The sequence below is a fragment of the Danaus plexippus genome, chromosome 10 (genome assembly GCF_018135715.1).
Source record: "Danaus plexippus chromosome 10, MEX_DaPlex, whole genome shotgun sequence".
Lineage (NCBI taxonomy): Eukaryota > Metazoa > Arthropoda > Insecta > Lepidoptera > Nymphalidae > Danaus > Danaus plexippus.
The window spans coordinates 1582939-1602293 of record NC_083543.1 but is presented as its reverse complement, the minus strand read 5'-3'; the positions used below and the strand labels follow the sequence as shown (position 1 = coordinate 1602293).

At 30.8% G+C, this 19355-nt stretch overlaps 1 protein-coding gene across 1 annotated transcript in view; it reads left to right on the top strand.

Moving 5' to 3' along the window:
- The first annotated feature begins 6550 nt into the window (after positions 1-6550).
- LOC116766710 (tolloid-like protein 1) overlaps positions 6551-19355 on the top strand; it is a 35569-nt gene continuing 22764 nt past the window's right edge. The window contains exons 1-2 of the mRNA XM_061521622.1: positions 6551-6660; positions 11643-11887. Coding sequence (XP_061377606.1) covers positions 11695-11887 — 193 coding nt within the window. The 5' untranslated portion in view covers positions 6551-6660; positions 11643-11694. The remainder of the gene's footprint in view (positions 6661-11642; positions 11888-19355) is intronic.

The following is a 19355-nucleotide window of genomic DNA, read 5'->3' as shown; positions in this document are numbered from 1 at the left end:
CATTATGAATCTAGCAGAATTCTTCAAATCAGTTGTAAGAAGTTCATTGTGAAACCAATATTTTTATTTACTACACTCGAACTAAGAAATGGCAATCAAAACTTTAAATACTTTGGTGATTGAGACTATTTTAGGAAATAATAAATTCCGCGTAGTCTGATTTAATCGACCGTCAAAGTTGTCGTAAATGTATAAGGTAGTATGTGGTGTTCTTTTGTTGCTCGTCTTTTTGTTCAAGATGAATGGCATAGCTCTTTGCCGTCCTACTTTTTACTGATAGTGGGTGGCATTTCGAATATTACCTGCAGATTTTCAATAAATTTTAACACCTTTTATAGCAGTAAAAAGCTGAGGCAAGTTGCACTTATATTTATCTTTTATGCCATACATAATAATATTGGTACATGACGAAAATATATAAGTCAGATCTGAGTAGATTTTATTTTCTGTTTACTGTTTAATTTTAAAAGAACCAAGCTAATAACTAAGATACATACATTTTGTGACATTTAATTATAAATCTGTCATCGGAAAAATGTCTAGAAATTTTAAAACATTGTTTTCTTGTTTTTGTTTGAGACGAACTCAGAAAATCTTGGGATTAAATCTGCTCTGCTACACAACATTGCAATTTGTCGGACAGATTGCGTATTTATGTTTAGAAGTTCTTCTATAAAATGATAATTTTTACTAGAGATTATTTTATGTACAAATCAAAAATAAAAAAATCTATGATAAATTTATCGATAAATATTAAAATCTTGGTTGAATTATTATAAATATCAAATAATTTTATCCACTGAATCAATTTTGCACGTCTTTTAGAGAAGCCTTTTATACATAAACGCCGTGGTCTGGTTATGTAATTTGTTATACTCATTTATTAATAATTAAATTATATTTGTATTACTCAGTTCGCCCCAGCCACGTTTCGTGGTGAAGCAATGGTTTATTAATTAAAAATTTCCGCGTGGATTGAAATACACGTTGCAAAATTTTGTGTTGTTATTAATAATTGTAAAATCGAATAAATTTTGATGAAGGTAAATATTCATTTGATTATACGGATCTTTTAAGATTTTATATTTGTGGACTCTAGACGAGAAGTGAAATATAATGCAAATTATAATAGCTTCAGTCAAAATGTCTTCAACCATGTCCCGTTTTATATTTTTTTTTCCTTTTTATAATAAAATACACATGAACCAGACAAAATAGAACTTTATATATGAAGTTTTGTAAGATATATCTCTAGTCTTCACCGTAGTATAAGAGCCATGTTCGAAACAAGTGTCATCTTTCAAATGGGGGAAGAGTTCTCAATGTCGGTAGGCAACCCGGATATTACCTCGGGCTCGCTCCGATCTTAATTTCTTTACTTTTCTTCACAGTATCTTATGTAGTAAACAGTTTCATCGTTAGATTTTCTAAAGAATCTTATTTAATGTAAACCTTGTTAAGGTATAATTTGTATTACAGTTATGATCGTTAGGTTTTAACATTTACTTCTTAGTAATTATATAAGTCTATAGTTTTTCATAACTTTCCGCAACATGTTTTTAATTTTATTATTCATATGCCATTGGTTAAGATTTCAGAAACCTCATTTTATTACCAAACAGCGTCCTTAATTACATTTCTCACTTAACATGACCGTAGATATATATGTGTACATTATTATTATTTTTTATTTTAAACCAAACATAATAATATATTAGGACTATAATAATATTCACTGAATATTTGTTCTTATAAAAGATATAAAATATAAGTATAGATAAATCGAGATAATGATTTATATCGACTCAGGAATGCCTCCCATCAGAAACATCTGATTGTTTCCAAAAATTAATGGGCCGTCCATAGAACGTGCATAATGTTCTAAACAACAGATTTAGGGTTTTATTAAAAACAACGTCCACTGAAGGTGTGCAGGTGACAGTGATGGATTCATAGTACAACGTTTTAAATAAGGGGTTATTTTGTTTATATTTTAAGCCTGAAAATACTCACGTTCGAGTTAAAAGTCATTGTCCTAAGAAAGTAACTTCGCGGCTTTAAAACCACGACGTGAATATTTCGGTAGTTTAATTTTTCGTTCATTAAATTTACCACGTTTGAGTTGTCATCTTCTATTTGGCTTGCTTACAGACAAATTTGCTTTAATTTAAGTATTTCACGGTTATCAAATATTTATATGAAATTTACTGTGATGTTTTTCTTTAGAATACTGTTATTATTAACATTATGATTAGGACTAGAAACGAATAAACACAGAGCAATGATAGGCGAAGCATTGGGTGTATATATTACTTAGAGGTTGTACGACAATGTACAGGCTAATCAAAACAACAGAGAGTTTAAAAGAGCTGGCAGCAGTTCAATTCAGGTTTCCAACCCTGACCTCGATAAGCATCTTTACGCATTGCTGTCATTTATACCTAGATAACACTTAAGTTGTCATTTTAAATTACAACAGGATTTAAATGGTATGAACCTAATAAATACTCCACGTCAAATTTTTGAACAAATGAATTCTATCTCGATATCATATTAAAAAGCAAAGTTTTTAAGACAACTCTTGAAATTTTGCCCATTTAAATTTCAAAAAATCTGTTCAAATAATCTAATTGGTTATCAACAATGAAATCGGACGAGAAATTCTTTTTTCCAGTGTAATAAATTAGATGTCAGTCAACACCTTGACTCCGCTGAAATCCATTTCATCTTAAGTGCTCATTAGAATACAATTTCAATTTTCATGACATAAATACTTAAGAAGCGAAGAGATAAAAATGATAAATTTTATATTTCAACCTTTGCGGTATTCCTTTTCTCTGTAATTTATTAAACGTGGTTCCACGTAGAGAAATTAAAACCATAGTACATTTATTTTTCATACTCCGTTGAAAATATATTTTTAAGTTTTATTGTCATTTTAATATAAAATAATTTTTATATCCAATAGATATAAAAGCAAGTAGTTTCTGACGCTTAGTTTTAAAAAGTTCTCTTTAAATAATGAAACCGTATACAGTATCTTGTCATTTATGTTGAAAAAATCATAAATTTTACGAGGATGATAACAAATACCTTATAAGTCACAGTAATCAGCTGTGTTCTGGGAGTGTTCTGGGAAATGTAATGGCTGAAATAAAACGAACTTCTCAAAGATAACAGGGAGACGTTCAGCAACGTTCTGGAACATAAAAATGTTCCATTGAACATAGACATAAAACAATAATGAGTTGTGCATTTAATATTTGTTTTGTATTTGAAGATAATTATGTATACAATAATGAAAGCAATATATATATATAGAGTGAGACTGTGTAATCTTATGCACAGCATTAATTAAGAATTCTTTTTTCCTATCATTCGTTTTCAGTTTAGTCGGTGAACTTATTTCCGTGGATAAAAGGCCAAAGTGATCGTTATACCAAAAACAATGGCTTCACGTCTTCGTAATAAGCTCTTTTATTCAATTTTATTTAAAGATTCCATTAATATTCTCGTGTTATCGAAGAAGCTATTTTACATTAACTGTTAAGGTTTTTAATTTATAATATTAAACCCCGTTGTTATGGAAAGGTAAATACATACAGATTATTATCATCTCACCAAACTATTAGAATTAAAAAAAATATTATTATTGCTTTGTTTGCTTTGTTTGTTACGAATTTACTCTTTAAGTATTCCGTCGATGTTGAAGTATTGATAAATAGATAAAAAAAATATATTTACCTCCTCCAAAGCTGCTGGTGACACTTTGTATATATGCTTATGAATATATTTAAGTATACGAGTAAGTTAGTTTTTAGTTATTGCAGTCATCGATTTATTGAATGTATGTATACTGTAAGTTTAGACACAATTTAAAAAGAAATATAATATTAAAAGTTTTTGATCAGAGTAAAAGCTTTATTAATATGTATTTTAATGCATAAATTTACGTTGAATATACTATTCTTTCTATTAATTTTATTTCAAACTTTTTAATTGATATTAATATGTCGATTAAGTAGTTAAGTAGATGATAAAAATAGGTTAATGTAAAGTTTATTAAAATTTAAATACGTTACTAATTCACATTCATGGAATAAAAAAAACGGTTGGCACTATTATACATAAGATAATACTTTTCCATACTAAATAGAAAGTTTCTAATTATAACCATCACAGTTTACCGAAATTTTATGATTATTTGAGTACTTTATTACTTCACCAAAAATCGAATACAAAGTTATTTGAAACCTGGATTTTATTACTCCGATCTCAAATGAACGAACCTTCACGTAAAGTTCCTATGAATAAAAATAAAACATTTTCACCAAACGGGCATCAACAATGACGGAATCTTGATTACGACTTTATTGATTTCTTAAAATAGTATCGGATACTGTAGTGTTATATCCCTTGTTTGCTCGACGTGACTGAGCGGTAAACAGTCTTCGAGTGCGTGCAATAAAACCTCCCGAGTGCAATATAGTATTTAAGCGTTCAACCTTTTATAGGGTTTTACGTCTCTAAAAGTGTTATACCTTTAGTCTTTGACTTACTACTTGTTATTATTTTCTCAATCGTAATAAATTCTTTCAAATGCTTCAGAGCTTATTTCGGTACAAACTTAAGTCAATATTATTGGAAGGCCTGTCAAGGGACTACTGAATCGGATAAATAAACTATTTCTCATTTTGTCACTCAATGTTTTGTAAGCGAAGGTTTGAGAGAAAATATTCAGGGGCTATTTTTACTCTTTTGGCATTCTCCCTTTGAATATAACTAAGCTGTAACGGCTTCGGTAAATATGTTTTTATTTATTTAATGCCGGCTGGTTTTATTTGACTTATATATTTTAGTTATGTGTATATAAGTAAGATATCAACGTGACGCTGTATTGGATGGATATTTAAGATTTTTTCCGTCTATAATGGAAATAATTGAAGTTTTTAATGACTCTATGTGATGTTTGCTTTCAAATTAATTAATTTTATTCCTCAATTTTGTTTATTCAATTACATTATATATATATATATATTTTCCTGACAATGTATTTATATAAAATATATTAAAAAATGAATTGGATAATTCACGTTACACTTTAATATTCATTAATGTTCCTTTATAATACTTATTCAAGGAAAGAAGGAAGAAAACTTTTACAATTGCCATTTATAAATAATCTTCTTCGTCTCGCAGCTTCGACAGTAGCTATAGAATTTATTTGTATATCCTAAAACCTGATCGTAATATTTACGAAAACATGTGAAATTTAAAAATAAATGAATTAAAGATTACACAAAACAAAGAAAGAAACATACTGTATATATTATTATTATTAAAACTAAAATTACAACTGCAATACTTTGTATATCAATTGACTTATAATAAAATGCTCTTGCAAGTTTAAAAAAAAAAACATCAAATGGGAACTATTTCACAACATAGAAACGTGAAAAGTTAAAAATCACCAGAATGTTTGTATATAATTTGTACACAAAAGGACTGGTTTCGTAAAATATAAATTTAATTTCTTTATAAGAAATAAATTTGGAATAAAAGACTCCGATTGAAAGCCCTCTGTCAAGAGATACAAAAACGGCTTCGAAAACCTTTTCGCTTTGAAATCTTTTGTCACACGCAGTTATTTGCTACACACCAAACAACTGTAAACAGAATCTTATATTTCAATGAATTTCTTATTACGTCGTAGAAAATAAATCAAACCTTCTTGATCATAAACAATTGTCCTGGCTTTTTTAATACCATAAGGACACAAAGAGTCACATTTTTTTTAATTTGTTTAAAATAAATAATGTTATCTTAGACAGCTGATCTGTTATAAGAGCCATGTTAATACTTTTTTGTTAATTTTTAACAAGAATAAAATTTAACACTACTCGTATGAAGATTACCTTTATATAAACAATAGGATAGCAATTATAATGTTTTCAAGGGAATTTATCTGATAGTAATTAAAATATGTTTACCAAACGAGATAAACTTTAACATAATGAATGACTTTTACAGTTTCGACAATAAGACGGGCACAGTCGCTGAGTAAAGTGTTTTATAAAAAATGTGTAATTTATACGAAGGGAAAATTTGTTTACTAAAGTATTATTATAAAACGTGCTGATTCTATATGATGATTAAAAAAAATATTATGTAAATCATGTAGCCTTCTTTTAATTAAGTATATTTGGTACATATTCAGAAGTTTATTACGTTTGACGTCGATGTGTGTGTATTTATCTATGGCATCTCAGCTCTCAAACGGCTCGACCGATTTTGATGTAACTTTTTCGGTTGTTAGCCAGTTTCCTTGGATTGTTTATCGCTATATTTGGTTATATCGGTCTATCAGCGTTATTAGTTTAATACTTGATAAATTGCCTCAAGTTTGCCAGTTATTTCGTAAGGTATTTTTTCTAATTCAAATTTATTATTGACAAGGTTTTGTATGTTTATTTCTTTATGAAGTATAACAAATACTTATATTGTGTCACATATATTGTCTGCTCGTCAGTACCGGGATGCTCCCATGACACTGGCTATCAGTCGTCATGAGAACGCCGTTGTGAATGCTTGTCGTTGCTGAGTACAAAGCAAGTTACAAGTGAATTCCGTGTCAGTGTTTGACTTGTTTCATATTTAATTGTGAGTATTTTTATTTGATAAAATTTTTATTTTATATACATTACTTTATTATTTTAAATTTATTTTACTAGTTAAATTTTAATATATTTGCTTCATTCGTGACTTTCGTAATTTGTTATTGATGATTCTGTATCGATGTTATTATAAAGAAATAATAAAATACATGTCTTACGGATGTAAATAAATATTCAGTAGACTGGAGAATACATTGTAAGGAATACATTTGATGTAATATAGTAATAATTGGTACGTATAAGTACATAATAACTCCCATTAACCTAATAATAACATATTTTAATATTAAACTTATTCATCTGATTCCCCAATCGATTCAATTATAATAACTTTTCATATAAATAAAACGTTTATCAGTCGTTCAACTCAAACGATATTATAAACTGTGTGTAAATTGAAGAGCAGAATCAATTGGTACTTAGATGTTTAGTGAATTTATACTTCATGTTTTATTTATTATTGTTTGAGCACTTATTACTGAAAAAATATGAGTGAAATTTTTTGTACGTCTCAGATATTTTATTTAATTTGTTTTATAACTTCTGTCTATAAATCAATGGTAACATAAATCGATATTATTTAATGTGTAATCGATATTACGTAAGTGAATACGACGTTCGACACTAGTGCTACAGACTATGTATCTGTAACGACTTAAACTACGTCAAAAACTTGTTTGATGTCAAATAAATTATTTATACAGCCCCATACAGAGTACATTAAACCTATTTAACAAAATGCTAATAAACAGCTTGTATTTTTCATATAAATCATATAAAGACGGAATCCCTTAACAAAATAAAGAAAAAACCTTTACACAAGTATAGCAGCGTTTGGCACCCAGTCTTACCAATAAAATAAGTGTCACGTTGTTGCAAGGATTGAGATATATATTTGAGACTAGGACGGACATAAACTATTTGGCGTATTAAACGAACTTACCTTATTTTAATGACCAGTAAACCACAAACTTTAGCTTAAATATTATTTATCCATACATTCCATCCAAATTTTAGCAAAATATATTATTATATATATAACACAACAATCACATATATAAAATTCTATATACAAGCGTCGCTTTGATTGTTTGGATGGCTTTTGCCTATTAAAGTTGTGGATATACGCTAAGAATTCGCCGCCCCAAATATGAAGAATTCATTGTTCCGGTAATTTCCTAACATGCTCCTACCACCAAAACGATGCCGAGACAGATTTGATCTATTATACAATTTTAAACTTTAATGAATAGAGAACCAAATTGTAACACAAATAATGTATTCACTGCTTTATATTTTATCTATTAAGATTTAATTTTAAATACCTTCGAACTATGAATATTAATGTTGATGGCAATTGATTTTTATAGATATGTTTTTCTTTTACTCTTCCATGCGAAATCGAATTACACAATCGATAAGAATGAAAAAATCAAACACTCCCAATAAATTTTACAGAGTAACAATTATTTTGAAAGTAATATTATAAACGTTACCTTTTTTGAACTCTTATTAATTTTTGTTCCTAAAGATAATAAAATAAAATAGAATAAAATAATAAAATTGTACGTGTAAATAATGTCATTTAAATCAGAATAACAAAAATTATTAATAAGGAATCCGCAGAGTTATTGTACAAATATTAAAATAACCTACGTTTACACAAATACATAAGTATGGTTAGTCCGTATTTTTTATCATTAAATTATAGTTAGTGATCAGACAAAGATTAATTACTCTTTTGAAAAAGTTTTAGTTAGACTATCGCCCTTATTTATAAATTAATCCATTGACAATCTTACGCAGGATTCCATTCTTAATTCCATTAAGAAAAGTAAAGCTTTTAAGTTACATCATATGTTCAAAATATTTGAAGATATCGTCAAGGTACAACGTCATCCCTAAGCTTATGACTATGTACTGTGTCGTAGAACGCCATAATGCTGTAAACTATCTTAACTATAAGTTTATTCTGTATAAAGAATAAGTACGCTTTGTATAATGTTGACTTAATAATCTGCGAGCAAAATCACATTACCAGAGTATCAACACTCAAGGTGTCTACGTGTTGTCAGACTCATCATTAAAGTTTATAGTCTAAGTCTATCTACGTCTTCTTGAAGTAAAAAGTTCCCCAGTTAACATTAATTGCAATAAAATCCACGCAATTGTTTAAGACTGTATTTAGAATAAGGACATTTAGCACCTAAGGTAATTATCATAAACTCAGCTATTTTAAACTATATTTCAAGTTAAGTCTTGTGGCATAGTATTCTCATACTGGCAATAATATCGCAGACCACTAATTAAAGGAGCACTAATTGGCTAACAACACCGTGTTGTCGGCATAGCTAAGATAATTAAAACACACTACATTGCATTTTATTTGATTTTCCACGTGGATTTAAATCTTCAATTACGTTGTATTTTTTTTTTTAATTTACACTGTCTTTTCAATAATATAAATAATATCTGCTTGAAAAAAAATTTTAATCATTTAAAAAAAAATTACGTTTATAATAATAAATTAAATAAATACACTAAAAGTATTCTTAGTCAAAGCTATCCACAGGGTAGCAAAAAATAAAGAAATTGATTTGTTTTCGTGATATCCCCCAATGACTGGTATTACGTCTTAATAGTCATAACTCACAGCAGGAGCATATACCTTGAAAGAAATTAGTAAATGAGTTCCTCTAACACCAAACTTTGTTTTGAAAACAATACCAGTGGGATATTAAAGCCTAATATTACTAAGATGATTACAACATAATAAAGACATAATTTTCCTAGTGGCCTGTCATTAACACGATTGTGAGGTCTTCAAAAAAGTCTTTGTATATATGTCAGGTAAGTTGTCAGCTGACATATGGAACAGTAAATAAGTATTTTTATTTCATTTCTCTATAATTACAAACACGAACAACTTTACATATTCTATGTATAACGTTTCTATTGATTTGATTAATGTATCTGATTTTCAATAACCATACAAGAGCTTGTAATACCTTAGGTATATAATAATCAAAGTGTGGAGTATTTGTAATACTTTTTAATTATTTATAGCAGTATAATAACATTGCGAGATTATTTTTAGACATTCTATTAATCGAGCAAAGCCGTCCCCTACTACTTCCCTACTTCCATACAAATCAAATGAGGTCGTATATGATACAAAGAAAAGCACTTGGTTATTGTCATGTGTGTCCCTTATCGCTAAGTAATAATAATGACCGTACTGAGCAATTCTATTCCAAAGTGTGACATGTAACTATCAATCATACAAAATTGAATTTAGTTGCAAACGTAAAAGATTCTTTTTTGGGCGGCCTCACTCGGGTGCATATGGATTAATTGCAGTAAAGGTCAAAGAACACAACTAATTATTTACTTAGAATAGTACTTGTGGTGTATATATTGATTTATTTCAAGTAAAACATCCTAAATGTAGAAATTTATATCAACAATAGGAAAAAATATATATATTTTGTATCAAAACGCCGTAATATGATTTATATCCCAAGGAGAGTATGCTGCGTAATCCTTCCAACGTGAAAGTCAGATCAATTTTTTTTTCTTATCATCCTTGTACAGTCACCGGACGAAAAAAAAATATTCGCCTCTAAAAGGACGTGTTATCTCAGCCCTGACCCCTGTGATAAGAAGTTCACTACGGTATTCTGGCATTTTTCGTCCTACACTGATAAAGATTTTTAGGGGATACGCAGTCTACATTTGAAAGGGACTTTTTAATTTACTACAGCTATGCAGTGTATCTAAGAATCGGACTACATTTTATTTCCTAGGCAAAGACACTTCCATTTTTGATGAACATTATTATATCCATGAGATGAAAAATAAATTTCTAGGCATAGTAGTTTAGTTATTAGACATATTAGTCAAGGGTTTCCTGCCAATCCTTGTTAAAAACTCAAACTAATCCACACCATTTGTATTTCAAACGTAGTTAGTAATTCTTGGTAATGCGATTAATTTAATTGTTTCGGAATTAGTTTCCCTTTGTCCTAAAACAGCAGGCACAACTATTTTAGACAAAACTTAATACTCGACCTAACCGGACAAGTTTTAAGTTCTGCTAACATTCGCTAATCATCTCATCAAAGGTCCGAGTTAAAAGCAAAATATAATGTGAGTTTTAACCATTGAAAACATGTTAGTCTTTTGCATATTTATTAAATCCCTTTTATATGTAATATCTAATATTTCTTAAACCAGTATTGCTTTATGAGTTGTATTAGGTACTTATATTTTAAATTACTTGACACAACCTCGATTTGGGTTACGAATATTTGACTGTTTAAAATACGATTTAAATCAATTTAATTTCTTCAAAACACTACTGAAAGGTATTTTTTTATACGTTAACATTAAATAAAAGTTCGCAAATAATATATAGCATCTGATACAGAATCACTGTAACCTAAGTTGTACCGTAATTTGTTTTGGCTTCATCCCTATTGGGGATAATAAACGTCTCTTAAATAAAACAAATACTTCTGACTCCGATGTGTTTTTTTTTTATTACGGAGTTTACGGTACTCCGAAGTTTCTAGGTTCGATACCTGCTCGTGTCATTGAATTTTTGATCAAATTCACAACGTCTCTTAAAATAAATACATAGTTTACTAATAGTTTAAACGAATTTTCTAAAGGTCATAATAAAAAAAAATAGCATAAGTGAACGAGTCCTTGTTTTTAATAGATATGGAGTAAAATCACTCATATCCAATCATAAAAAAGATGCTTCAATAATTCGCTACAACTTATTTCTTTGGAAAATATCAATAACATTAATAAATAAAGTAATTTGTAATATATGTATACGAATTAGATAAATGAATCTGCTTGTAGCAAGTTGTTTTATTTTTATTTTTAACGGGTGTATTACTTTATTATTAAAAATTATTAAAAATAATAAAATTTAATCCATTATTTATTTTGTTCCAGGTATACGATATTGTTACAAAAGTATGTTATAGTGTTTAGTGAGGTTACCAATATGACGTTGCGGTATATAAGTGCGTCCGTTGTGACGGTTGGCGTGACACTGGTCGTTTATGCATGCGCCGCGTTACAAGTAACCTCGGTGGAGGGGAGAGAAGAACCTCATAAGTACACAATAGATGAACTTTTGTCGACATACTTTGAAAATAAAGATTCAAATGATCTCGGCATGGATCCTTGTAAGGCTGGTAAGTAAAACGAACACTTTTTTTCCTTCCTTATGTTTAATTACAGTAAAATTACTTAAAATCTATAATGTAACACTTGCAAAACTTACGATATACGATTATAGCTGACAATGATGGACTAGAAAACGTCAAGTTTTATCGCCGGGAAACGGCTGTGCGTAAATTGAAACCGCCACTCCATAAGCCTTTAAAGTCAATAAAGCCTCCGTCAATCTCGAAACCGGACCGAACCGGACAATACCGGATTCCCGAACCAGGGCGTGAAATGGCTCGTTTCATTGCAATTTATTTTTATAGCCAGATATAAAGCTTGCAATAATATGAACACAACCCCATACATTTATCGGGAGAGAACATTACTCTAGTGTCCACCAAAACTAAATTTTTATCAAATTTTACAGCTTCCCTGTATCTTTTAGTTTTCCAATAAAAACCAAAAATAGAATTAAAAAGCGAAAAGTATGAGTAATTATGTCGGTATGCGTTATATAAATATAATATTCCTTAAGTTGATACATCACTGTCTAATAACTCCGAGACTTTCGTAGACGTTTCGTAGCCTATAAGCGTAGACGTAAATCTTAAATTTGTTTGTTTGTACAGAGTTTTATATTTAAATAAAAGTATTTATTTTAGTTTTTCAAATTGTTATTTAAAAAATCGAATAATGGAAACACTTAAAATATGTAAATAAAAAAAAATACTTGTAAAACATTACCAAAAATATCCAAGACAAATTGGTTTAACATCAGATAGTTCAATAAATTTACGTCATGTCGATTTAACCTGGTTGAAATCGAAAGAAGCGTCTGATTCTATTTTTGAATCCAAATCCACTTTCAAGCTGACATTTTCCAATGACAGAACTGTCAAAATTATTTTCAACTTCGTAATTTAAAATACGCACGCCTTCTTTGTCATATTCAGTTATCGCCTGACATTCTAAAACGTCATTTCCATTTGAAGTATCATTTGCATTTACATAAATCTTAAGAAGATGAATTTATTACATTTCTTTATAGAAAGTAACATTATATTATTACTGAAGCGCTTAATAGTAAACAGGAAAGTTTGCAGCTATTATGAATTCATTTTTATGATATCATATGACATGAATAAGTACTATGAGCCTTTTATAGATAAAAGATATGACATGCCTCGTCGTCGACACCTGACGCTTTACTTAAATTACATATTTACATTTAAGAGAAGGACGTTTACTTGCTAAGAAAAATATTTTCATTTTGGGAATATTAAATGTGTTTATCTTTACTTACGAATGTCTTGATTAAATATTATATAAAGTTATATTGTCATTTATAGAATTACTTTATGAAAATTAAATTTTAAATTTCATACTATCGTTCTTATTTTTGATAACTAAGATGTTTTTGAAACTTTACAATAAATTACTTTCAGTAACTTTTTATTACAATTCTAAGGTTGGATTTGAAACTGTCAAAACATCTATTATAGAATAGAGCATTGAAAAATAATCAATATTACATTATTTTATAGTGCATAGAATATTAATGTAATTTTACTAGTAATTGGCGAGAATAAACATACATATATAATTTAAAACACCTGATATATTTTTATTATCCTTTTTGTTGGTGTGAGTAAGTAACGACCAGATTTTTACGGCTCGGGGAAAAATGGCGGAGTCCAACCCCACTTGTAAGTGAAATGACTGTTTAGCATTTTTCCTCTTTATATGAAGCTGACATACGACTCTGGTATTTTATAGAAAGGTTTCAAAAAAGTGTTTCATTAAATAAATAGTTGCAATTTTAATTTTCTTTCAAATTCTTTTATAAATTCTGGAAGATGAATATTGCTGAGATAATTTTTTTACGCTATACAGCTTGGTTTTATTGTTGGTTCGTGTTTGAAGTTAGACCATCATATTATAAAGGACGTTACGTGCGGCCTAACAAAGCTGATTATGGCTTTGAAGTAACCAAACTAATTTTACGAGTTCCAAGCTAAGCTTACCAACGAAGAGTATTCATTTTTATTCGTGTATATTTTTTATACGGAGTTAATATTCTAAATATCGTTGGCAGCAATGTGTAGCACAACTGACACTTGAAAGCTCCAGACACCGCTAATAAAGCAGGACGGGCCCTACGGAATAAGCGAGTGGGATTGCTAGCTCCAAGTTTATTACGTTTTACTTATCACACTTTTCTTTATCTATATAAAATAAAAAGTTTCATTATAATAAATTTCACCAATATTAAATTTAATGATATCTTACATTTAAAACTGTTGTTCTTTTGTAAGTTAATAGTTTTATCTTTCGCGAAAAGATATATATTTTCGCCAACTATACTACACAGTTTGTCCGACTTTACACAATTGATTTAACATTTGGTAAATAAATGACAAACCCCGTCTGAATAAAATGAAAAAAAAAATTCTCAATAATAAATCAAATATTTATTTACTAACTTCTTAATACGATATGTAAATATTTAATAAATTTAACATTATGACAATTAACATCATGATTTGTTGGAGTAAATCTATTTTTATCGTTTTTTTTTCTCATATATTACAGAAATTGATAACAATAGCTTAAAATATTAAACATATTTTGTTTGATATCAAATCATACAAAATAAGACGTTTTAAATTTGTCGTCTTAATAAAATATTGTAACATATTATGCGATAAAGTACTTAATATTAATGTACATAATTCACTAATTAAAACGAAACAAATTTTCCTTTCCACAGCTGATAATCTCTCACATAAATCTTTGCTCGCTGAATTTACTTTCAACAGTTAATTATTATAAACGTTAATTGAGATAAAACATCCCCGGACGGCCGTGACATAAGCTGTGCCATAGCTCATCTGTCGCAGCTTATTTGTATGTACAAAAAATTATATAATATTACCCAGGTCGATATTCGAGGCGCTATTTTTTATATTATTATTATTTTATGGAATTTATTTAAATGTGTAAAATATCAAATAAATATTCATTTAAATGAAACTAGTATTATTCGGATATACTACGTGGATTTTTATTATTTAAAAACTACGATCGACTACTTTGCAGTAACCGTGATCACGGGCAGACGAGATGTGAATGTCTGTCAGTTGGTCCTTGTTATTTATCACCTACCGCCATCGATTTCTTAATTTTCTGGCGTACCGCTCGGGATGCCGGCAGAATGCGCTTACGGTGTCTTGAGGTCCTGCGGTGTGGTTACGGACATGGGATTTTATATTTTTAAGAATGGGGTCCCAGGTGTTTGATAGATTCCAGCCATCTTCTCTATTGAAATTGGGATGTTTTTTAATTTCAATAGCCTCGCGAATTATTCTCGGTATATACTTGTCTTCCCGAGCGATAATTTGTGGTTTATCAAACCGAATGTAGTGGCCTGGTTTGTCCATTGTGTGTTCACACACTGCTGACTTCGACGCGCGCCTGTTTTTGATGTCTGAGATGTGTTCTTTAACCCTTGTACCGATGCTCCTCTTCGTCTGTCCAATGTATGACAGGCCACAGTCACAATCCAGTTTGTATACACCCGCTTATTGTAAAGGAATGTTACTCTTGATTGGTCTCAAGAATTGGCTCACTTTCTTATGTGGTTTGTAAATAGTTTTAATGGAAACCTTCTTCAAAATGTTGCCTATTCTGTCAGTAACTCCCTTCACATATGGTAGTATCGCAGGTTGTCGTTCAACTGTGGGTGGTTTCAGGTGGTTCTTGCGATGCTGGCGAGGCACGGGCAGGTTGTTGATGGTGAGAGCATGTTTTACATGCTGCAACTCGGCCTCTAGGTGGTCAGCATCACAAAGGTGTTGGGCTCTCTGTAACAAAGTTTTGCCAACGGTAGCTAACTGGATAGGGTGGTGCTGTGAGTTACCATTGAGGTACCTGTCCGTATGTGTGGGTTTCCTATAAACAGTATGTCCCAAAGTATTGTCAGGATTCCTAACGACAAGTATATCAAGGAAAGCTAAAGAATTATTTGCCTCCAATTCTATATTAAACTGAATCTTATTATTGATAGAATTAAGATGGTTCAGAAAAGCAGATGTTTTATTTTTATTTAATATTGTGAAGGTGTCATCTACATACCGTTTATATATTAAAAGTCTTATAGGAGGAGAGCAAAGGGCTCGCACCTCGAAGTCCTCCATGAATATGTCAGCGACAACGGGGGAAACCGGCGAACCCATTGCAACTCCATCTACTTGTATGTAGAATTCATCCTTCCACATGAGGTAGCCAGATGTTAGGCAATGCTTTAATAGTTCTGCATATTCTATAGGCATATTGTTATCCTTTAACTTACCTCTTACAATCTCAATGCAGTCAAGAACAGGTATACTAGTGAATAATGACTGTACATCGAAACTGACCATACTGTCATTGTCGCTCAATAGTAAAATTGTTTGGGTTACCTAAAATCCATAAACAAGATGTTCCTTTACGCCCAATAGTAAGCCAGATTGACTGACCAACTTATAAACTGGCTAAATTTCTTTTAAAGATATTATCACCACTCCGGGGCCACACAAAGTCATTTGTTGAGGATTCCTACCAGTTTGTCAAAGATTTAAAACACCTAAAATTGAGCGACAATGACAGTATGGTCAGTTTCGATGTACAGTCATTATTCACTAGTATACCTGTTCTTGACTGCATTGAGATTGTAAGAGGTAAGTTAAAGGATAACAATATGCCTATAGAATATGCAGAACTATTAAAGCATTGCCTAACATCTGGCTACCTCATGTGGAAGGATGAATTCTACATACAAGTAGATGGAGTTGCAATGGGTTCGCCGGTTTCCCCCGTTGTCGCTGACATATTCATGGAGGACTTCGAGGTGCGAGCCCTTTGCTCTCCTCCTATAAGACTTTTAATATATAAACGGTATGTAGATGACACCTTCACAATATTAAATAAAAATAAAACATCTGCTTTTCTGAACCATCTTAATTCTATCAATAATAAGATTCAGTTTAATATAGAATTGGAGGCAAATAATTCTTTAGATTTCCTTGATATACTTGTCGTTAGGAATCCTGACAATACTTTGGGACATACTGTTTATAGGAAACCCACACATACGGACAGGTACCTCAATGGTAACTCACAGCACCACCCTATCCAGTTAGCTACCGTTGGCAAAACTTTGTTACAGAGAGCCCAACACCTTTGTGATGCTGACCACCTAGAGGCCGAGTTGCAGCATGTAAAACATGCTCTCACCATCAACAACCTGCCCGTGCCTCGCCAGCATCGCAAGAACCACCTGAAACCACCCACAGTTGAACGACAACCTGCGATACTACCATATGTGAAGGGAGTTACTGACAGAATAGGCAACATTTTGAAGAAGGTTTCCATTAAAACTATTTACAAACCACATAAGAAAGTGAGCCAATTCTTGAGACCAATCAAGAGTAACATTCCTTTACAACAAGCGGGTGTATACAAACGCGATTTTGACTGTGGCCTGTCATACATTGGACAGGCGAAGAGGAGCATCGGTACAAGGGTTAAAGAACACATCTCAGACATCAAAAACAGGCGCGCGTCGAAGTCAGCAGTGTGTGAACACACAATGGACAAGCCAGGCGACTACATTCGGTTTGATAAACCACAAATCCTCGCTCGGGAAGACAAGTATATACCGAGATTAATTCGCGAGGCTATTGAAATTAAAAAACATCCCAATTTCAATAGAGAAGATGGCTGGAATCTATCAAACACCTGGGACCCCGTTCTTAAATATATAAAATCCCATGTCCGAAACCACACCGCAGGACCTCAAGACACCGTGAGCGCATTCTGCCGGCATCCAGAGCGGTACGCCAGAAAATTAAGAAATCGATGGCGGTAGATGATAAATAACAAGGACCAACTGACAGACATTCACACCTCGTCTGCCCGTGATCACGGTTGCTGCAAAGTAACCGAAACGTCGGGATTATGTAGTTTTGAAATAATAAAATCCGCGTAGTAAATCCGAATAATACTAGTTGCATTTAAATGAATAAAACTCGCGAAAATCTTAGATCTCATCAAATAAATATTATTAATATAAAAGGCAAAACTATAACAAAAATACTTAAATCCATTAACTTGTAATATATTCAATTACACTTAAATGAAAGCATTTATTGTATTGCAATGCAAAACAATATAGTGGAGTCGTTATTCTAAGTTTTTATTTTCGTAAACATTTCTCATTTGATATGGTTATATCATTTAAAATAAATTTTAAATTTAATTGTTATAATGTTTATATGCCATTTTATTCTTTAATGTTTCGAAATATAGCCTTTTTATTCGGAAAATTATGAAAACTGTTGCGGCACTGGCAGATGACTCTCGAAAATAACCAAAAAAATCCTTTGAAGAGCAGAGGCTGAAAAATCTGGAACAAAAATCTTGTGGTTCTGAATTCGGTTTAGCTTTGTGTTAACGATACAGGAGTGACGTCATCATTTATAAGATCCTTTTATAATATATCTATATATCTGGACATCAGGACAAAGAACTTTAGATTTCCATAAGAACCATAATAAACTAAGGCAAGACTAACTAAAAGTAGAAACAAGACCATAGCACTTACTCCGGAGACGACTGTTGACACAGGTTTCAAAGCTCCATTGCAACGTTTGATACGAATACATCCCTTGTGACAATCGTCGTAAGCAGTAAATTCGCTTAAAAACTCCAAGTAGTCCAAGAACTTCATCTGATAGCACAGTAAACCCGAGGATACTGTGATAGGAATAGTATTGTATTAATTCTGTTTTCTCATTCTATAAAATGATAATGTAATCAATTTATAATACCCATTAAAAGTCGGTAAATAATTAATTAAATGTATAATAAATTTCTTGCTATACAATTAATTTGGGGAAGAAAGGAAACAATCGTAGGGTAAATTTATTAATTGTCTCCAATTCTAAGTTATATGTATATCTATATATTGTCCTGGAAAACTTCTAGAATCTAGTTCTTATTGTTCTCAGTGGAAGAACGTCAAAATTTATTTTACTATAATTAATTTGAAATAACAATGCATACGAGTAATTTTTGGGAACATCACGAACATTACATAGAAGTATAACGTTAAAAAAAAAACAATATTCAATTCATTGTTATACATGATTCAGTGTTAATTTCGGTTAACCCGACACCGAGCTTTTATCAAATCCGACCAACGATGCTTAAATATTATTTAGTGAGCTATAAACAGTAATATTCACATCACTACAGGAAGCCGTCCACTCGTTTTACGATCGCGACTGCCCAGGCATGTAAAGTGTGTACGTACACCTATTGTGTGAACATACATCGGAACTGTATCGAAATGTACGAGGACAGTAGCAGAGAAATTGCATAACATAATTAAACTCGGCCTTTATTTCCAATTGCGGACGAGTATAGTGCAACGAGTTTTATTTACCCTAACGT